Source organism: Lycium ferocissimum, chromosome 12, assembly GCF_029784015.1.
Source record: "Lycium ferocissimum isolate CSIRO_LF1 chromosome 12, AGI_CSIRO_Lferr_CH_V1, whole genome shotgun sequence".
NCBI classification, from domain to species: domain Eukaryota; kingdom Viridiplantae; phylum Streptophyta; class Magnoliopsida; order Solanales; family Solanaceae; genus Lycium; species Lycium ferocissimum.
In genome coordinates this window covers 28,568,593-28,584,974 of record NC_081353.1, presented here as the reverse complement: position 1 = coordinate 28,584,974, position 16,382 = coordinate 28,568,593, and the positions used below count along the sequence as shown (strand labels likewise).

Genomic DNA, 16,382 nt, shown 5'->3' with positions numbered 1-16,382 from the left:
ATTGGTGGTTTCTTAAGACATATTTTTTTTTTCCAGTAGCAGTTAGTTCTCTATCGGTTGATGATGCTTGTTCTTCGGCCAACTTTAGCATGTAAAATCTACATCGTCTTGCCAGCATTCTGTTGTTTTCGTTGCTAATCCTTTGCACGGCAAGCTCGCAAGTTTCTGGACCTACTTGAGGCATGGTTAAGGAGTACCTTGTTGGGATTGGAACGTTGAGAATTTCCAAGTCACGAACAAGACGTTCTGATTCGGCAAGCCGATGTGACCATTCTCGGCGTAAACCGCAATAATATTCCCGCGGATCCGAATATTTCACACCGCAAAATCATCATTACGCTCTATAAGAAGGTGGGGATTTAGCTCATCTAGTTTGAAATCACCGGTATCGCTCGAAAACTGCTATGATTTGAACTCTCATCATCAACGCTATTTGTTCTTTTGGAAGGAGTAAAGACCAAGCCGAGTTTCTACTACTCGAAATTGAATATGGTGTAGTATAATAACAAAATAAAGTGGCTACTTATATAGTTCCAAACCCCTAAGTACCCTGGGGGGGGGGAGGGTGTATATGACTCTACCTACTTACCTTATTGTAAGAAAAATATTAATCTTCATCGGACATTTCACAGTCCGAATCCCACTTGGATCTAAATCTTGTGCTACCATGTATATCATATTCTACCCTATGGTAACGTATTTGCATCCGATTATTGTCTTCGTGAAAATGATTAAGAGCCAAATTAAACTCTTGTGGAGTTCCGCGAGACATTGACATAACACGTTTTTTTGGGCGTTTAAGCCCTACTTTCGCTAACTTGTGCTCCGTCTGCTGCAGCCTCCCTAACACGCCAATCCCACTCCTCTCTCATTTTATTATTGTATTCTCGATTGAATCTATCGTTAGGGTTATTTGAGTAATGCAAATCATCATCATCTAATTCCCAGGTCCTACCTATTGCTTCAAATATGTTTGCTGGAGTGAACGATATAACACGACTAATATCTCTAAATTGGTCAAAAAATGACATAGTAACTCAATTTTGTGTGGAATGTTATGTGGTTGGTAACAACTATTCATCAAATTACGTTATATAAAGTTTGATTCGAATCATGACGTTTTTTCGTTTGTGAGCTTGAGGTGACAATATCTTACGGTATAGCGCAAGAAATCGTGTTATACCGGATAACGCATTAAATTACTACGTTATCCGTCATAGCGCGGTATTTTATCGCGTTGTGAGAATAACGATAATTTATCGCGCTATTTTCATGACATAACGCAGTTATTTCATGCGTTATGCAACACTCTGCACTTAATTTGATTTGACGTAACACTGCAAGACACTGTAATTGTATGCATGCGTTGGTTCTATATTTAAACTTCAAATCCTATTAATATCGAGTTCGTATAAGGCAAAAAAAGCAAAAAATTTGAAGTTTCATCTAGTTTTTGCATTTTGTATTCCTCCTAAATTATTCAAAATATGGCAGATGTTCCAAGAATTAGAGTTTCTTTATTTTGGGACGGACAAATTATATTCGAGGAAAATAATTTGCTCTATGATTCTTCCCCAAAATACCATGTTAAGTTTTCACTTGACTTAAAATTCTCAAAACTACTCCAAGCCTTGTATAATATATTACAAGTTAGTAGAAGTGATTTTGATCTAAATATAATTGGAAAATATTCAATGTCATTTACGCCGCAAGGTGTAACTAGTTATGGACAGTGATACATTCAAGACGATGATTCTTTGACTGATTATTTGAAGGCGCCTTATGATTATAGGCAATGCATAACTTTAAACGTCCTTGAAATGTATATAGAGAAGGTCCCCATTAATCGACTTGAATTCATGGCTGGGGCTCCTCGGGAAGCCCGAAATAGACCTCGTCGGAAGCCCGTCTATAATTCGGACGAAGTCACTCAAGCGGAACCTACTTATCAACACAATTACCCCGACATACGAGTACCTATGAAAGTTATTTTGACTAGCCAAATGCCTCCGGATAGTTTAAGTCAGCAATTTGACGGGGCGGTGGTAAATATTCATTTTTTACAATATTATTTATTATTATTATTATTATTATTATTATTATTATTATTATTATTATTATTATTATTATTATTATTATTATTATTATTATTATTATTATTATTATTATTATTATTATTATTATGTGTAGTGGCACTTGAATGCTACTAATGATGTCGATTATATTATTTAGGGGTTATACACTTGATATGGATCATATCGGACGGTCTCCTCAATCGGGATGGATGAATCAGGTTGGAACATCCTTAGCCTATCCAACAACTCAAAGCGATGGTCCTTCCTCAAGTTTTGGTGCAGTTGATTACTATCGGTACGTCTATTTTTTTTAACATCAATAGTGTTATTTGATGTGTAGTAGTTAAAACACCCTAGTTTCTTATGTAGGGAGAATGTGGTGGTTGCACCAAATTATAGGCAAAGGCCTGCTGTGGATGGTCCGGATTATCCGAATTATATAGTGACATCATCCAGCGATAGTGAGGAAATACCTAATGCGGAGAAAGTGACGATGAGTAAAGTGACGATGAGATTGAGGTTGGAACTAATCCTCAACATCAAGTAGAACTATTGCAATACATGATGAACGATCCAAAGACACGAGGAGGGCTCGAATTCATAGCAACCATTTGAACAAAGAAGACTCGACTCCGATTCAGCCCGCAAAGCCAAGTTCAACGACGCAAAGAGTCGACCCCGATTCAGTGGAATTCCGATGAGATCCCCTATCTTGATCATCTTCAAGATCGTCCAAATGTCTTTGTCTTTACTAAGGATGATGATCATATTCGGCGAAGTTTGTGGAAAGAGCCAGTGGATCTTTTAAAACAAAAGGCTCATATTGAAAAAGAGATGATTTTCAGCTCGAAAAAATCATTGCAAAAGGCTGTTAAGATTTAATGCATCCAGGGGATGAGGGAGTTTAAAGTTGACGATTCCGCACGAAAACTTTGGCGATTGGTCTGCAAGCAAAAATATCAAGTCTGCAAATGGATGCTCCGTGGTAAGGAAACTGCTGAAAAAATGTGGACTATTTCAAAGTTCTACACAAAGCACACTTGTGATATGGGTGACCTCCCAGATGATCATTGCAATCTAGATACTAATTTGATTGCACGTGTATTAGTTGGCGACATTAGAGAAAACCCAAGGTATCCCCTTCGCCTAAGTTTATTTTATTTTTGGTGTTAATATAATGTTCCTCATTGTTATATCCGATATTTCAACTTTTTGAGTTCCCTATTAAAGATTGTTTTAGAGTCGTCCGAAAGTATATAGTAAAAAGCATTACTAGGAGGAAGGCGTATCTTGGGCGTAGGCGTGCACATGAGATAGTCTTCGGCAATTGGGAGGGCTCTTTCAAGACGTTGCCGAGATACATGGCGGCTACAACACTTCAATCATGGTACTTGTTGTTGAATGGAAGCTCAAATCGAAGCTTAGTGTGCCGTAATATTTTTGATTTTGTGTTTTGGGCCTTCAAACCATGCATTGATGGTTTTGCTCATTGTCGACTCGTAATATCAATAGATAGAACACATGTATACGGGAAGTATGACATAAAGTTGCTAATAGCTAGCTTGGAATGGATGCAAATGGAGCTATATTCCCTCTAGCTTTTGCAATTGCAGCTAATGAGAGCATTAGTACGTGGGGTATGTTTTTGGACTACTTAAGGCAACACGTTATTAAGGATCGCATGGGAATATGTGTGATATCAGATAGACATGCTGGCATATTGCATAATATGTTCAATTTGCAGGGGTGGCAGCCACCTTTTGCCTACCATCGTTATTGTTTAAGGCATTTGAAGACAAACTTCCAAAAGGCATATCGAATCCCAGCACTTAGCAATTGGATGTGGGCAGCTGCAACAGAGCATCAGGAGAAGAAGTTTAACTTGCAGATGGACATTATTAGGCGGGCGAATGAGGAAGCCTTCCACTGGTTGAATGGAATTGATAAAGACAAATGGACATTACACCAGGATGAAGGTAGGCGATGGGGTATGCGACAACAAACGGCTACGAGTCATTCAATGGCTTGTTGAAATCTGCACGGGGACTACTCGTCACCGCAATAGTAAGAATGACATTTAAGCGGAGTTGTGGAGCGGTTTGTCAATAGATCAAAAAAGGCCAAAGCACATGCAACATCAGGTCTAAGATGGATGCCAAAACCGTCAAACTGCTTCGAGTACCACAAATATAAGGCTCGAAACATGACCGGATGGAGTACAACCGCAGAGAGCGCATATTTGAACTCACAACAAGTGTGCACCAAGGTAAAGGAGGTAACGTCCACACAATTTGTGAGATTCCAAGAACATGCACATGCGGCAAGTTGGCAATCATATCACATGTCATGTTCTCGTACCTTCAAGTGTTTTATCGCAATGGGAAAGAACGCCTCCCCGTACATGGCTGAGGAATATACAGTTGAAAATTATGCAAGAACGTATGCTGGAAGGTTCTACCCACTTGGTAGTGAGAATTATTGGCCACCGAATCCATTTTCAATGGTTGCAAATAAAGCATTTATCCGTAAATTCAGAAAGAATGCATACTCGCGTATTCATAATGAAATGGATGTTCACCAGGGGAGATACACTCGAAAATGCTCATTTTGCAATTATGTTGGTCATGATAAGCGCAAATATCCCTTACGGCATGGTGGTCAAACTACATCTCGCGGTGAAAGTACCTCTCGTGGTGGAGGAAACTTTCATGGTGGAAGTATCTCTAGTGGTGGTGGCACATCTCGGTGGTGGCGGAAGATCAACTGAGGGCATTAATTGATGGAATGTTTTTAAGTTTTTTTCTTACTTTGATGATTGTATTTTAAAAAGGGGTTTCTTATTAATGAACAAGTTTAAATATTTTCATCTACTCAAGGTTATGAATGATGCAATTTAATTAAGTTTTTTTTTTTTTTTTTGTATGAATGCTTGCCATTTTGACTAACTTTTGATTAATTATTAATGAACAAGTTTAAGTATTCGTAAGAACTTCAAGCTAATGTCACCGAGCCTTCAAACGAAAATGGCGTTCGAGCACTTTTCAACCACTAAAACGGTGTCATCCGAACTTTTGTGTATCCTTGATGTATTGATCCTACCTTATTAATTGCACAAAAATAAGTAGGGTTCTATATAAAATATTGAAGTTTTGAGGTCCAAGTATTGATTAATCTATGGTCAAAGTACGTTAAAAAGTGTAATGGAAGAAGGGTTAACCAAAAGGGCGAAAAAAAAAAGAGGGACACTATAGCTAAAGAAATTGCTTGCGTTATAGCGATTAACGGAGTCGTCAGTTAAGTGCTTTAGCGCAATAAATTACTGCGCTAAAGGTAGTTTGGAAATATTTTTTTTTATTAGGGTATTTTGGTTTTTACTGTGCTAAAGGTAGTTTGGAATTTTTTTTTTATTAGGGTATTTTCATTCAAAATATTTTTTTGGGGGGCATTTTGGTTCCGGACTCAAAAAAGTGTTGTCTTTCCTATTACATCCTTCTATTTAAGGGAAAGGCATGTGAAAATAGGAGAGTGCAGCTGAAAGTGATAGCTTATCAAAAAATGAATGAAATGGTAGGGACCTCTTCTGTCTGCCAAAGAACTTTAGTTGAAAAATTATTTATTTTTTTGCCCTTTTATTCAAGATTCAAATGAAAAGAAAGGTTTCACTTTCCAAGAAACTTCGTGCATTCAGGAGCTGTCTTTCCATCATAAACAACAAAAACAAGAACAGCGACATATGTTTTTAAAAGAAAATGCTAACTATCGCATACTCCCTTTGTCCTATTTTATGTGAAAGTGTTACTATTTAGGCAAATAATGTTTAAACAATATCTTTTTAAAAATATTTTAAATTTTTAACTATATTGACTTTTAGTACTTTTTGTGTTGTTTTGAAATATTTAAATTTTATTTTTAAAAATTTAAATTTATACACGAATTCATAATCAAAATTAAGTATTTTGACCTCGCCCTCTGTTGCCTTCATATAAATTGGCACGGAGGGAATACTAATCACACAGAATCTATGGGAAGAGAAAGATTTGCTCTGTCTCTCATTTCACTTGAAATAGTTGCAAGAGAGTTAGGCCTATATATTGTATAATATTACCTTTTAATTTTCCACTATATTTTCCTTCTCTCTTTACTCTTTGTAAAAATGGCTGGCATGCTTCCTGGTGTTGAATGTGCTAGAAGAAGGAGATTTCATCAAAGTAGTGGATGGTTGGATTCATCTCAAACCTCTGCTTTTTCATCCACAAGAAGGTCTTCTTTTTGTCTATACACTAGTAGCCATGAATACCCTCTCAGCTCAAGCTCATCTAAGGTACTAATTAATACATGTTTGTTGTGTGTATTTTACAGGAAAATTTTCATATATCCTAGTTAAATTTTTTTGTGGATGTAATGACATGATACTGGTATTGAACTGATGAACTTAAATGGAGCGATATGGACAATTAAGGATTCATATGACCGACCTCAATTACTTACTTGAGATTGAGATATTGTTGTTGTTGGCTATTATAATGACAAGATTCTGATTCTTTGTGTGTATTTCTTAGGAAAGTTTGCACCTACCCTAGTTAAAATTGTATGTGGAGGTAATGACATGATACTAATATTGAATTGAGACGAGCTTAAATGAAGCGATCTGGACAATGAAGATTCATATAGTCGATCCTAACTTGCTCCGAACTGAGGTTTAGTTGTTATACTAATTCTGGTGTTTTTCCTTGCATCATTGAATTAACAGCAAAGGGGTGCAACAAGCCAAGCATACCAAGATGAGAAACTAGGTGAAGCTGCTAGAGAAGCCAAGCAAAGGTTGGATGAGAGGCTTAGTGCAGGATGGAAATCACAAAATAAAAGGTGAAAATCTCACTTTCCTCTCTTTGATATCAAAGAGTTTAACTTCAACGTACTGACAGTTATTTATATAAGGTAATTATAGGTAAATTTCTATAATATACATTAATTGATAACCAGTTAAAAATGGTAATAGCCTGCCATCAGAGGAAAATGTTTTTGCATGGTCAGCGTATATAACTTGAATTCGTTAGATAAGTTATATGATTGCTAATATCTTAGCTTTCTACCCAAACATTTGTTTGACCATCTATCCTAAAGTCACTAATTGTGCGTGTTCATTTTGTGGTATTGAATTCAGGAGTCTCAAAAATAGACAATCACTAAACCAAAGACAAGGGATGGTGGATAATAGGCCAAATCTCGGGGTGGACAATTTGCAGAGAGAAGTATTTTCAGGACTAAAGAAAAGTGGATCAAAGAAGTTCAATTGCGCAAAAATGATTTGGAAATCTTCTGAACAAGATGAATGTGCAATTTGCTTAGACCAATTTAAGATTGGAGATAACCTAATGCAGTTGACATGTGCTCACAAGTTTCATTTTAAGTGTTTGGTGCCATGGCTAGAATCTAATGCATATTGTCCATGTTGCAGAATGGCAATTATTTTGAATAGAACTAGCTAGTGCTACTCCATAATTAAGACAAAAGAGAAAATGAAAGGAAGTGGGATATGTCTCTGTCTCCAGTTTGTAGGTGTGCAAGATTTCTGGAAAATATGTAGTAAATGGATAATAGGTTTCTTGTAATTAAGCTATTGACTATTTGGTTTTTTCAAGAAATGTATGTGCAGAAAATTGTGACCTTATGCTAATGAAAGAACGAAATCCAGGTATATACCAATACCTGTTACGGGTAAAAAAAATGGAGACCAAAAGAAGTTGAGAATTTATCTATAATGATTCTTATCTCTAATATTACAATAATTATGTTTCAGTTACAAATAAGTCGGAGTCAGCTATATGAATCTCACTAACATGTTCTTCAGTTAAAATTCATGTCAGGTCAGCTTTATATAACATAAAAATAAAAATAAAGAGTACTAGAAGTTGCTATATTTTCTACTGGCCTAAAAAGTTTTAACTAGAGCTAAAAACTTCTAAAAAGCATAAAACCTAAAGTAAACACAATCGCCCATCATCCCTTCTCAGTAATTTCTTCGAATAAAGGAAAACCAGTTCATTTGCCATAAAAGTTCGAGAAGTTGCCAAATGCTCCATTTGGCATTGATGATTAGTTAATATATAATTTGCTTACGCTAAATACTTTTTATAACATGATTCAGTTTTAAACATATTTCATATATTTAAAATTAAATACATACATCCCTATAGATTGTTTTTTTCTACTTGCGGTCCATATTTACTAAAAAGTATAGTCTATTTAGTTTATGTTTTCGTTTAACTCGAAACTTTAGTCATCTAAATTAATCTGCCGTAGCTTGGTTTCTTTCTTAAAACACTTAAATAGAAGGAAAAAAACCAATCCAAATTTATAATTTTATGACATTCTAAGTCAAAAAAAAAAAAAAAAAAAAAAAAATATATATCACGCCCGAAATTGAAACTTTAAGTAACACTAGTTTTCTCGTTAAAAACATTCAAGTCGCATTTTGCTCTTAAATTTTTTGAATAAAACATACATTATAAATAAATAAAAACTACAAGGTACATTAATTGATTTCTATGAAAAAGTTCCTTATAAGTTATCATATGGCTATAGCGTAGAAGTTGAAACAAGTGAATTAAATCGAACCAAAGATCACTATCTGACTTGTTTTGAATCCCACCATGAAAGAAAATTCTCAATAATTCAATTAGTTTTTATTGTCTTATCTGGTCCCATATAATAATGACTCTCAGTATTATTTTGTTGACGTGAAATAACACTACTAAAAATTATTTGGATTTTTTATATTACACTTCATGATTCATTTATTGTGAAACGATGTGACTTTCATCCAACTCAAAAATTAAAATGAAACTGTTTTTCGACCAAAAAAGGAAAATCACATTCTACCTAAATTAGGGAAATTATTTTCTACCACGTATTCGAAAAATTATTTTTATATTAAATTATATATTTAATTTTTTTTTCGACTACGGACGATGTGGTCAAAAACATTATTTATATTTAAATATAAAAAATTATTTTCACAATTTCGACGGTGGAAACGAAACGAAAGGTAAGAAATTATGAAATATCTGGGCTTGTGGTCGAAAATCTGGAATATTTTTTCCAGCATTTGCCTGTTTTTGACATCCCACCTGCCAATTTTCAAATAACCAAATTCATCAACCAAAACAGTCATCCAATTCAACACAACAACGTGCTATATATATATATATATGTATCAAACACTTGAACACTTAAACATTGTCCATTCAAACACTTAAACATCTTAAAATTAAAAGTACTTCTAGTTCAAATTAAAACTACATTCAAACCCTTAAACATAATATACATATCCATTTAAACACACACACACACACACACACACACAACAGCACATTATATCATATATAGGTCAATGTTCGGTGTTAGAGACATGATCCGTATCCTTCCCACTAGACTCATCGACAAGAGCATGATTTAGATACTGTCCTATGCCTTGTTGGGGAGCAACCTTCTCAATCCATTGTTGCTGTATTAACTCGTCGGTTATCTCGCGTGGTACTTGTCGAGTGGATCGAAACTCCCAAAGTGTTGTTGAAATTCTTTCAAAATTAAAGGATACAATGTTAATAGTCTAAGTTAGTACAAAAAATATATTATTATTGTTAACTAACGACTTACCCAAGTTCGCTCAGCCCTTGGCTCAACCCATCGGTCTGTACCATCAGCGTTCTTCTCCTTCCTCGTGTGAGTAATCTTGAAGATCTCATCTTGAGGTACCGCCTGACCCCTCTGGAGCTCCTACAAACAAAAAGGAGGCAAAAAAAAAAAAAAAGGACCAGAAATATATCAGCCCTATTTCTAGCCACTCTAATAGATTTGCCTATTCTACTTAAGAAATAATTCAAGTACTATATCATATGTTGTTTATCAGACATCAACCAAAGAAAACAATGGCTATTGATGATAGGAAAGAAAAGATTTTACCCTCTAATGGTTTTCTCATAATTCCACCAGTGACCACTGTTGAAAAACAAAAAAATCTGCACCTTTCCACTGAACAGAGCTCCAATCCATCTGATCCAACTTCAAGGTCAATTTAACATTTCTTGGAGCCCCAGCAGGCGGACGACTCTGCAGCACTAAGAATGGAGCTCGGTAGTATTCGACCGTGCAGTTGAATTCCCTGAACTTAAAAATTAAAGAACCCGTATGCTTTGTAATTGGACTACCATTAACTTCATATATCGAGCTGTTATCAGAAACTGCAGAAGACAACAAGCAGAGAAGAGACTCCCACTGGTTTCTTCCTATTGAATCCCCAACAAACACTACCCGTCAACTCCTCAGCTTTTCTAGCATATATTTTGCATCAAATCTGTCCCAAAAGGTAAGTAATAGCATTAAATTCTGTTTTTCCAGGTTCAATCAGATTATGAAAAATCCTTCTACAGTGAATCACAGCAATGCTCTCAGAATATAGGAAAACAAAATTAATGATAAATGACTATGAAAATCCTTCTACAGCTAATCATAGTAATCCTCTCAAAATAAAGAACAATAAAAACAAGGGATAATTACATTTTTGGATCACCTAGAAAATAATAGCCGGCAAAATGTATATGTTTTGTGTATTAAGTATAAATTCGCATATAATATACATATTCTCAGTGTATAGAGCCTGTAATTAATTTTGGCGGTGGGCCAAAAATGAAAAATCCATTGTTCTTTAGTCAATATGAACTTTTAGAGAGTCCACAAAACAATTGCAAAATTTAGTACTTTTATCAACTACGAGAAAAGTATACTCAGGAAAAATGAAAATTCTGCCAGAAGAAGACACTACCAGCAAAACATGAATACATAGGACAAAGAGTATTATAATCAAACAATATTCAGTTGTTTGAAACAAAAAAAAAAAAAAAACCTGGGCAAGTTGCAATCTTTAGGCTGCCAACGCCATTTAGTATAAAAATTATCAGGCCTGCCATTTTCAGAACAACGAAATCCTTCATCCAAGAACATACAATCTTTTGATTTATATAAGTGGATAACTCTCTCCCACACCCAATTCCCGTCAAATATATCACAACCATCACCACTTTTTTCAAGAAACCCCACTTTTTCATCATTTCTGCTACTATTTACTAAAAGAGAGTTGTTAAGACCATAACCACGTAACAAAAAAAGAGGGCCCACCCAACTGAGAACCACTGTTGTTATTCACTATTCTAAAATCCAACAAGAATAGACACAAGTATAAGCAAAAGATGAAAAAGAAGAAACCAAGAATTGCCAGTGATGGTTCAAGAGCACATAAATAAAGAACCAAAATAAATAAATAGCACATAAATAAAGAATCAAAATAGTCCCAAAAAAAGGGACCAAAACAGCCCAAAAAATAACATTCAATTTCAACTCAAAATCCAAAAAAAATAACATAAAATAAACCCTAAAACAAATATTGAACACTAAATAAAGTTATCAAATCTACTAAATATAGAAGGTAATGTAGCTAATAACATGAGATTATTATGCATTGGTAAGTGTTCATGACATTGGAAAAAAAAAAAACGTACCTGAAAACGCAAGGGCTACGCCACCGACGGTGGACTGACGGTGGTCGGAAGGCGGTGGGTTGAGGGTTTGGGCTGGTGGGGCGGTGGGCTGGTGGTGTGGGTAGAGATGAGAGGGAGAGAGGTGGTGTGTGTGGGTAGAGAGAGAGAGGAGAGAGAGAGAAAGAGAAATATAAGAAAAACGTTCAATATGAAAAGTAAAGACCAGCCATTAGATGTGTATAAATGTGGTCCAATTTTCGACCACATGTGGTCGAAAATTGATTTTTTTTATTTTTAATTTAAACGTTTCCCATTTATTATTTATACAAAATTTAATTTCGACCACACGTGGTCGAAATTATATTTTCATTTTAAAAAATTGTCGCAGATATCGAAACTACGAAAATAAAATAAAAATTAAATTCTTGATTTTTCAACCGCGCGTGGTCGATTTTTTTTTACCAAAAATGTGGTCGAAATTTTTTGATCGAAAACGCCCTTTTTCTTAGTAGTGTTAGAAACAGGAAAATTCAATTATTTGGATAATTTTTATATTACACTTCATGATTCATATGATTTGTGAAACGATGTGACTTCCATCCAACTCAAAATTAAAATGGAACTTAGACATAACCCAAAAGAAGAAAAAGGAAAATCTAATTTTCCATTAGGCTGTTAGTGACTTTACTTACCTTCAGAGGCAGACCCAGGATTTTAAGGCAATGCAAAAGACGCTGTTATCTTAACATAAACGCCAACAAAATTTTTAATGCACACTTTGGAGGGATAATCGTGTCGGACTGGTCCTAATAGATAATTTCAAGAATTTGGCGAAAATACAAGTATATAGGTCAAATATGTGTAATAAATAAAATTTAACATAGTGAAACGAATGAAAGAGATAAATACAATTTTTTAGAGGTTTAACATGTATGATAGTGGCAGTTCAAATATCGGGATAACTCACTTAATCTTATTGTTTTCCAAAAATATTGCTCGAAAAAATAATTAAAATTACATTCGGGTTCGATCCGGCAAAGGTTGAGCGTAAATATATTGACGCAACTAACGCGTGCCATGTTGAAAGAACTTTGGCGTTAGTTAGGTGCACAATTAAATATATACTAATTTCTCAAGGTATATACACGCATATATATACATAATTTTTTTTTCGAGAAGGGTGGGATGGCGCGTGCACATCAACCTTCAAGTGTGTGTAGATCCGCCTCTGCTTGCCTTATACGAGTGGGAACTTATTAGCTTGTGATTCTAGATACTGATCACTATAATTTGTTGGTGTAAGCAATTTTTTTTGCCTTCAACCTAATTGCTTCGGGGGCAACTTGCGTAAAAAGGAGATTTGTAAAAATCGGCCATGTCGATAGTACGCAACACCAAACGTTGACATGCCCGTATCACTATGTGACAATTTCAAAATACCTCGATTGTGACATATCGATCACTTGGTTGGTGATGTTAGTGTTAGAGATGATTCTTATTAGGTGATATTAATTAATTTTGAGAATAAATTTATACAATCAACCAAACACATTATAAATTGAATCTCAGACGTAATCATAGGATATCTCACCTTATTCCATGTACCAAATGAAAGTATCATATACATTATAAGTGGTTTCTCAATCTATAAGCTACTATGTGGGGACTTGTCTGGGGCAATTTGCAGGGTTGCCTTTTGCTGGGCGTGATCTTTAATTTTTGTCCCTCAAAATGGTCGTCGTTAACTTTTGCATGCCGGTAAATTTTTAAAGATGCCTGCATTTTTTCCGCTTTAGGCAAATTTGCATTTATAATTATGCCAGTAATTTTTTTTTTCTCTACAATTTGTAAGCCTTTATTTTTTCCATAACTAAAAGGTGATATTAGGCGAAGTACTGTGAAACTTAAATTACCACCACTCTAGGACAAAAATTAAAGACCACCCCAAATGAAGGGTAATCCGCGCTAAAAAAAAAAGACTTGTTTTGACAACACCCAACAATATAATCTATAATTCAAATTAAATTTCATGTGGTCCATCACCACGATCCCACGTGTCTAATATTTTTTTATGTTTTTTTTTATTAAATTTGGATAACTCTCCTTTTTTTATTAAAATTTAATAAATTAAATTTTTTATAGGCCTCCCGTTGAACTAAGCAATGAGCAAATAGCCATTTTTTACGGCGCTGATAAGAAATTAGTCATTATCTCACAACTAACTAGTCAACATTTGGCCACTCTTTAACTGAGAAAAAAAAAAGATGATACCCCTACAAAAAAACACAGAAAAATTAGTCATTATCTTGCAACTAATCAACATTTTATCCACTGTTTAATGCAGAAAAGTATTTGATAAAATACCCCGATAAAAGACATCAAAAAAACACCAGCATTGTTATAAATATTATTATAATATTGTGAAATTCAAATCTTTAGGAGGAATTTTAACAATTGTGCCATGCTTATCAAGGCAAGTTAATTCTTCCTATAAATAGAGAGGTTCTATCAGATTTCATCCCTAGTGCGTTAGAAATAAGAACTCTCTCTTTTGTTCTACATATATTTGCTTTAGTTTATTGTTCATAACGTTATCAATTCGTTATCGGCACGAATTTTCTACCGTCTCGAAAATTTTGACAGTTTAAGGTGCTTATTTTTATTCTATTTATTTTATCGCTAACCTTACAAAACACTAGTTCGTTGCCGTGATATTTCGCAATAACTACCTATCAGAATAGGTGCTTTAGATGCACAAATTATATCTTGATCTTTATGGGTCTTGGAGACAATTATTAAAGAAAATAATAAAATTTTTGGATGTAGAAAATGTGAAATTTACGATATGCTTTGCGACATCATCTTGACGAATATATGTTGGGTTTAGACCGAAAATTGAATATCTTACTAGTAAGGATCCACTCGTTTTATGGAAAAACTTGAAAGAAAGGTATGACCAAATTAAAGATGGTCTTCCTTCCAAAAGCACGAATACACGAATGGATCAATCTAAGGCTACAAGATTTCAAATCGATTATGAAGTATAACTGCGAGATGTTCGAATTACTTCTAAATCGACATACTACGTGGAGAAAAGATTAGTGATTCGATAAGTGGAAAAGGTGTTCTCCACTTTTCATGCCTCGAATGTGCTCTGTTCTAAAGAAGAATATCGAGAGAAAGGTTTCAAAAAAGTATTGTGATTTGATTCTAAGAAATTCATCTTAGACAATACGTATGGCCGAACAAAAATAGTGATTTGCTCAAAAATGAAAAATCACGATTAATCGACCCAATGTTGGCCGCACCACTCCCGAAGTGAATGAGGTGTATGCCCACTAATGTTGTGCTTGAAAAAGGTCGTGGTCCTGGTCGTGGTCATGATAATAGTCGTGGTCGTGATAGTAATCGTGGTCGTGGTCATGATAATGGTCAAGGAAGAAATTATTTTCCTGGTGTTAATCACCCTTCAAAGAAAAATTACCACCGAAAGGGGAAAAATAAGGATGAGAGGCATGAAGTGCCAGAAGCACATGACTCAGAAAATAAATGCTATCAATGTTGCGAAATGGACAGGCCCGCACCGTGAGAGTACGTTTGAAGACTTGGTTAGCCTTTATCTATATGGCATCAATAAAAAGGAAAGAGAAAAATCCTCGGAATACCAATTTATCTCTCGAAAATCAAATTGACATCACACACTTGGATGTAGCAAATTTTTTGGAAACTTGTTGAAGGAAAGATAGATCACTTGATTGGTGATGGTTCTGTGGTTAGAGATGATTGAGTTATTTGTTTTAAGTTTTGCTAGTCATAGAAGTTAGTGAATAAGAGATCATGTAACATTAATTGTCTACATGAGTACTAGTCTTTAAATTCGTATTAGTTAGTCTAGATCTATAGTTAGTTATTAATAAGATTAATCTAATTCGTCTTGATTAAATATTGTTGGTGTTGGATTTCTCGTTTACTGCAATTGTAGAAAAGCTTAGCGAAGTTCTTAAGTTCTATTGCTTGAAGTCCAACTTTACATCTGAATATTCTCTATACAAAGAAAGCTAAAGACATGCATGGAAAAATGAGCATGCCGAGAAAATAAGTATTACTGCATAAAAGAATAAAGATGCCTGCATTTTTTTTTCCTCTTTACACGAGTCTAGCAGTAATAGATATGCCAGTACTTTATGTTATCCTACTTGCTCTACAATTTGTACGCCTTTATTTTTCCTAAACTAAAGGTGATATGGGTATAGTACTGTATATGACAATTATTCACAGCAGCTCTTTTAATGACAATTATTGAGTCCTTGTTTCGTGTATAAGACATTTATGGTTATCCACAGTAATATGTTATTAAATTAGTACATATAGACCATATAAGTTAATTAAATATCCTACACGATTATCGGTTTGGATTATTATATTGAAACGTTGTATTGATATGAAGTTCAATTTGTTTGTACTTGGTCTGTATCTACTTTCACTGGAAGCACTAATATTTAATATTTATTTTGCTTTGTTTATGTCATTCCATTCGAAGATATGGATAACTCTCAAAGCAAGTTTGGATTAAAATCCAATAATGAAGATATTTGTTTGATTGATTTGGCTACTACACACACGATATTCAGAGAGACAAGAAATATTTTTCTCATTTACTTATGGGTAAGGCTAAATGTTAATACCATGTCCTGGGTAGTACTAGTTTGATTGAAGGCTCGGAAGAGCCACCATAATTTTGCCTAAGGGAACAAAACTCATTATAAGCGAT

General features: G+C 34.6%; 1 protein-coding gene and 1 pseudogene across 1 annotated transcript; one reads left to right on the top strand and one right to left on the bottom strand.

Annotated features, from left to right (window-relative positions):
• The first annotated feature begins 6,078 nt into the window (after positions 1 to 6,078).
• On the top strand, positions 6,079 to 7,837 carry LOC132040159 (probable E3 ubiquitin-protein ligase RHY1A). The gene is made up of 3 exons (XM_059430777.1): positions 6,079 to 6,396; positions 6,826 to 6,941; positions 7,240 to 7,837. The coding sequence occupies exons 1-3, from the start codon at positions 6,229 to 6,231 to the stop codon at positions 7,562 to 7,564; spliced, it is 609 nt and encodes a 202-aa protein (XP_059286760.1). The 5' UTR covers positions 6,079 to 6,228; the 3' UTR covers positions 7,565 to 7,837.
• Positions 7,838 to 10,021: 2,184 nt separating this feature from the next.
• On the bottom strand, positions 10,022 to 11,403 carry LOC132039173 (protein trichome birefringence-like 11; annotated as a pseudogene).
• Between the last annotated feature and the right edge of the window lie 4,979 nt (positions 11,404 to 16,382).

Bases quoted from the DNA above. Each gene is read 5' to 3' on its own strand.
- LOC132040159 (XM_059430777.1), top strand. From the start codon at position 6,229: ATGGCTGGCATGCTTCCTGGTGTTGAATGTGCTAGAAGAAGGAGATTT. The intron at 6,397-6,825 runs GTACTAATTAAT...TTGAATTAACAG, and splicing joins TCAGCTCAAGCTCATCTAAG to CAAAGGGGTGCAACAAGCCA. The intron at 6,942-7,239 runs GTGAAAATCTCA...TATTGAATTCAG, and splicing joins TGGAAATCACAAAATAAAAG to GAGTCTCAAAAATAGACAAT.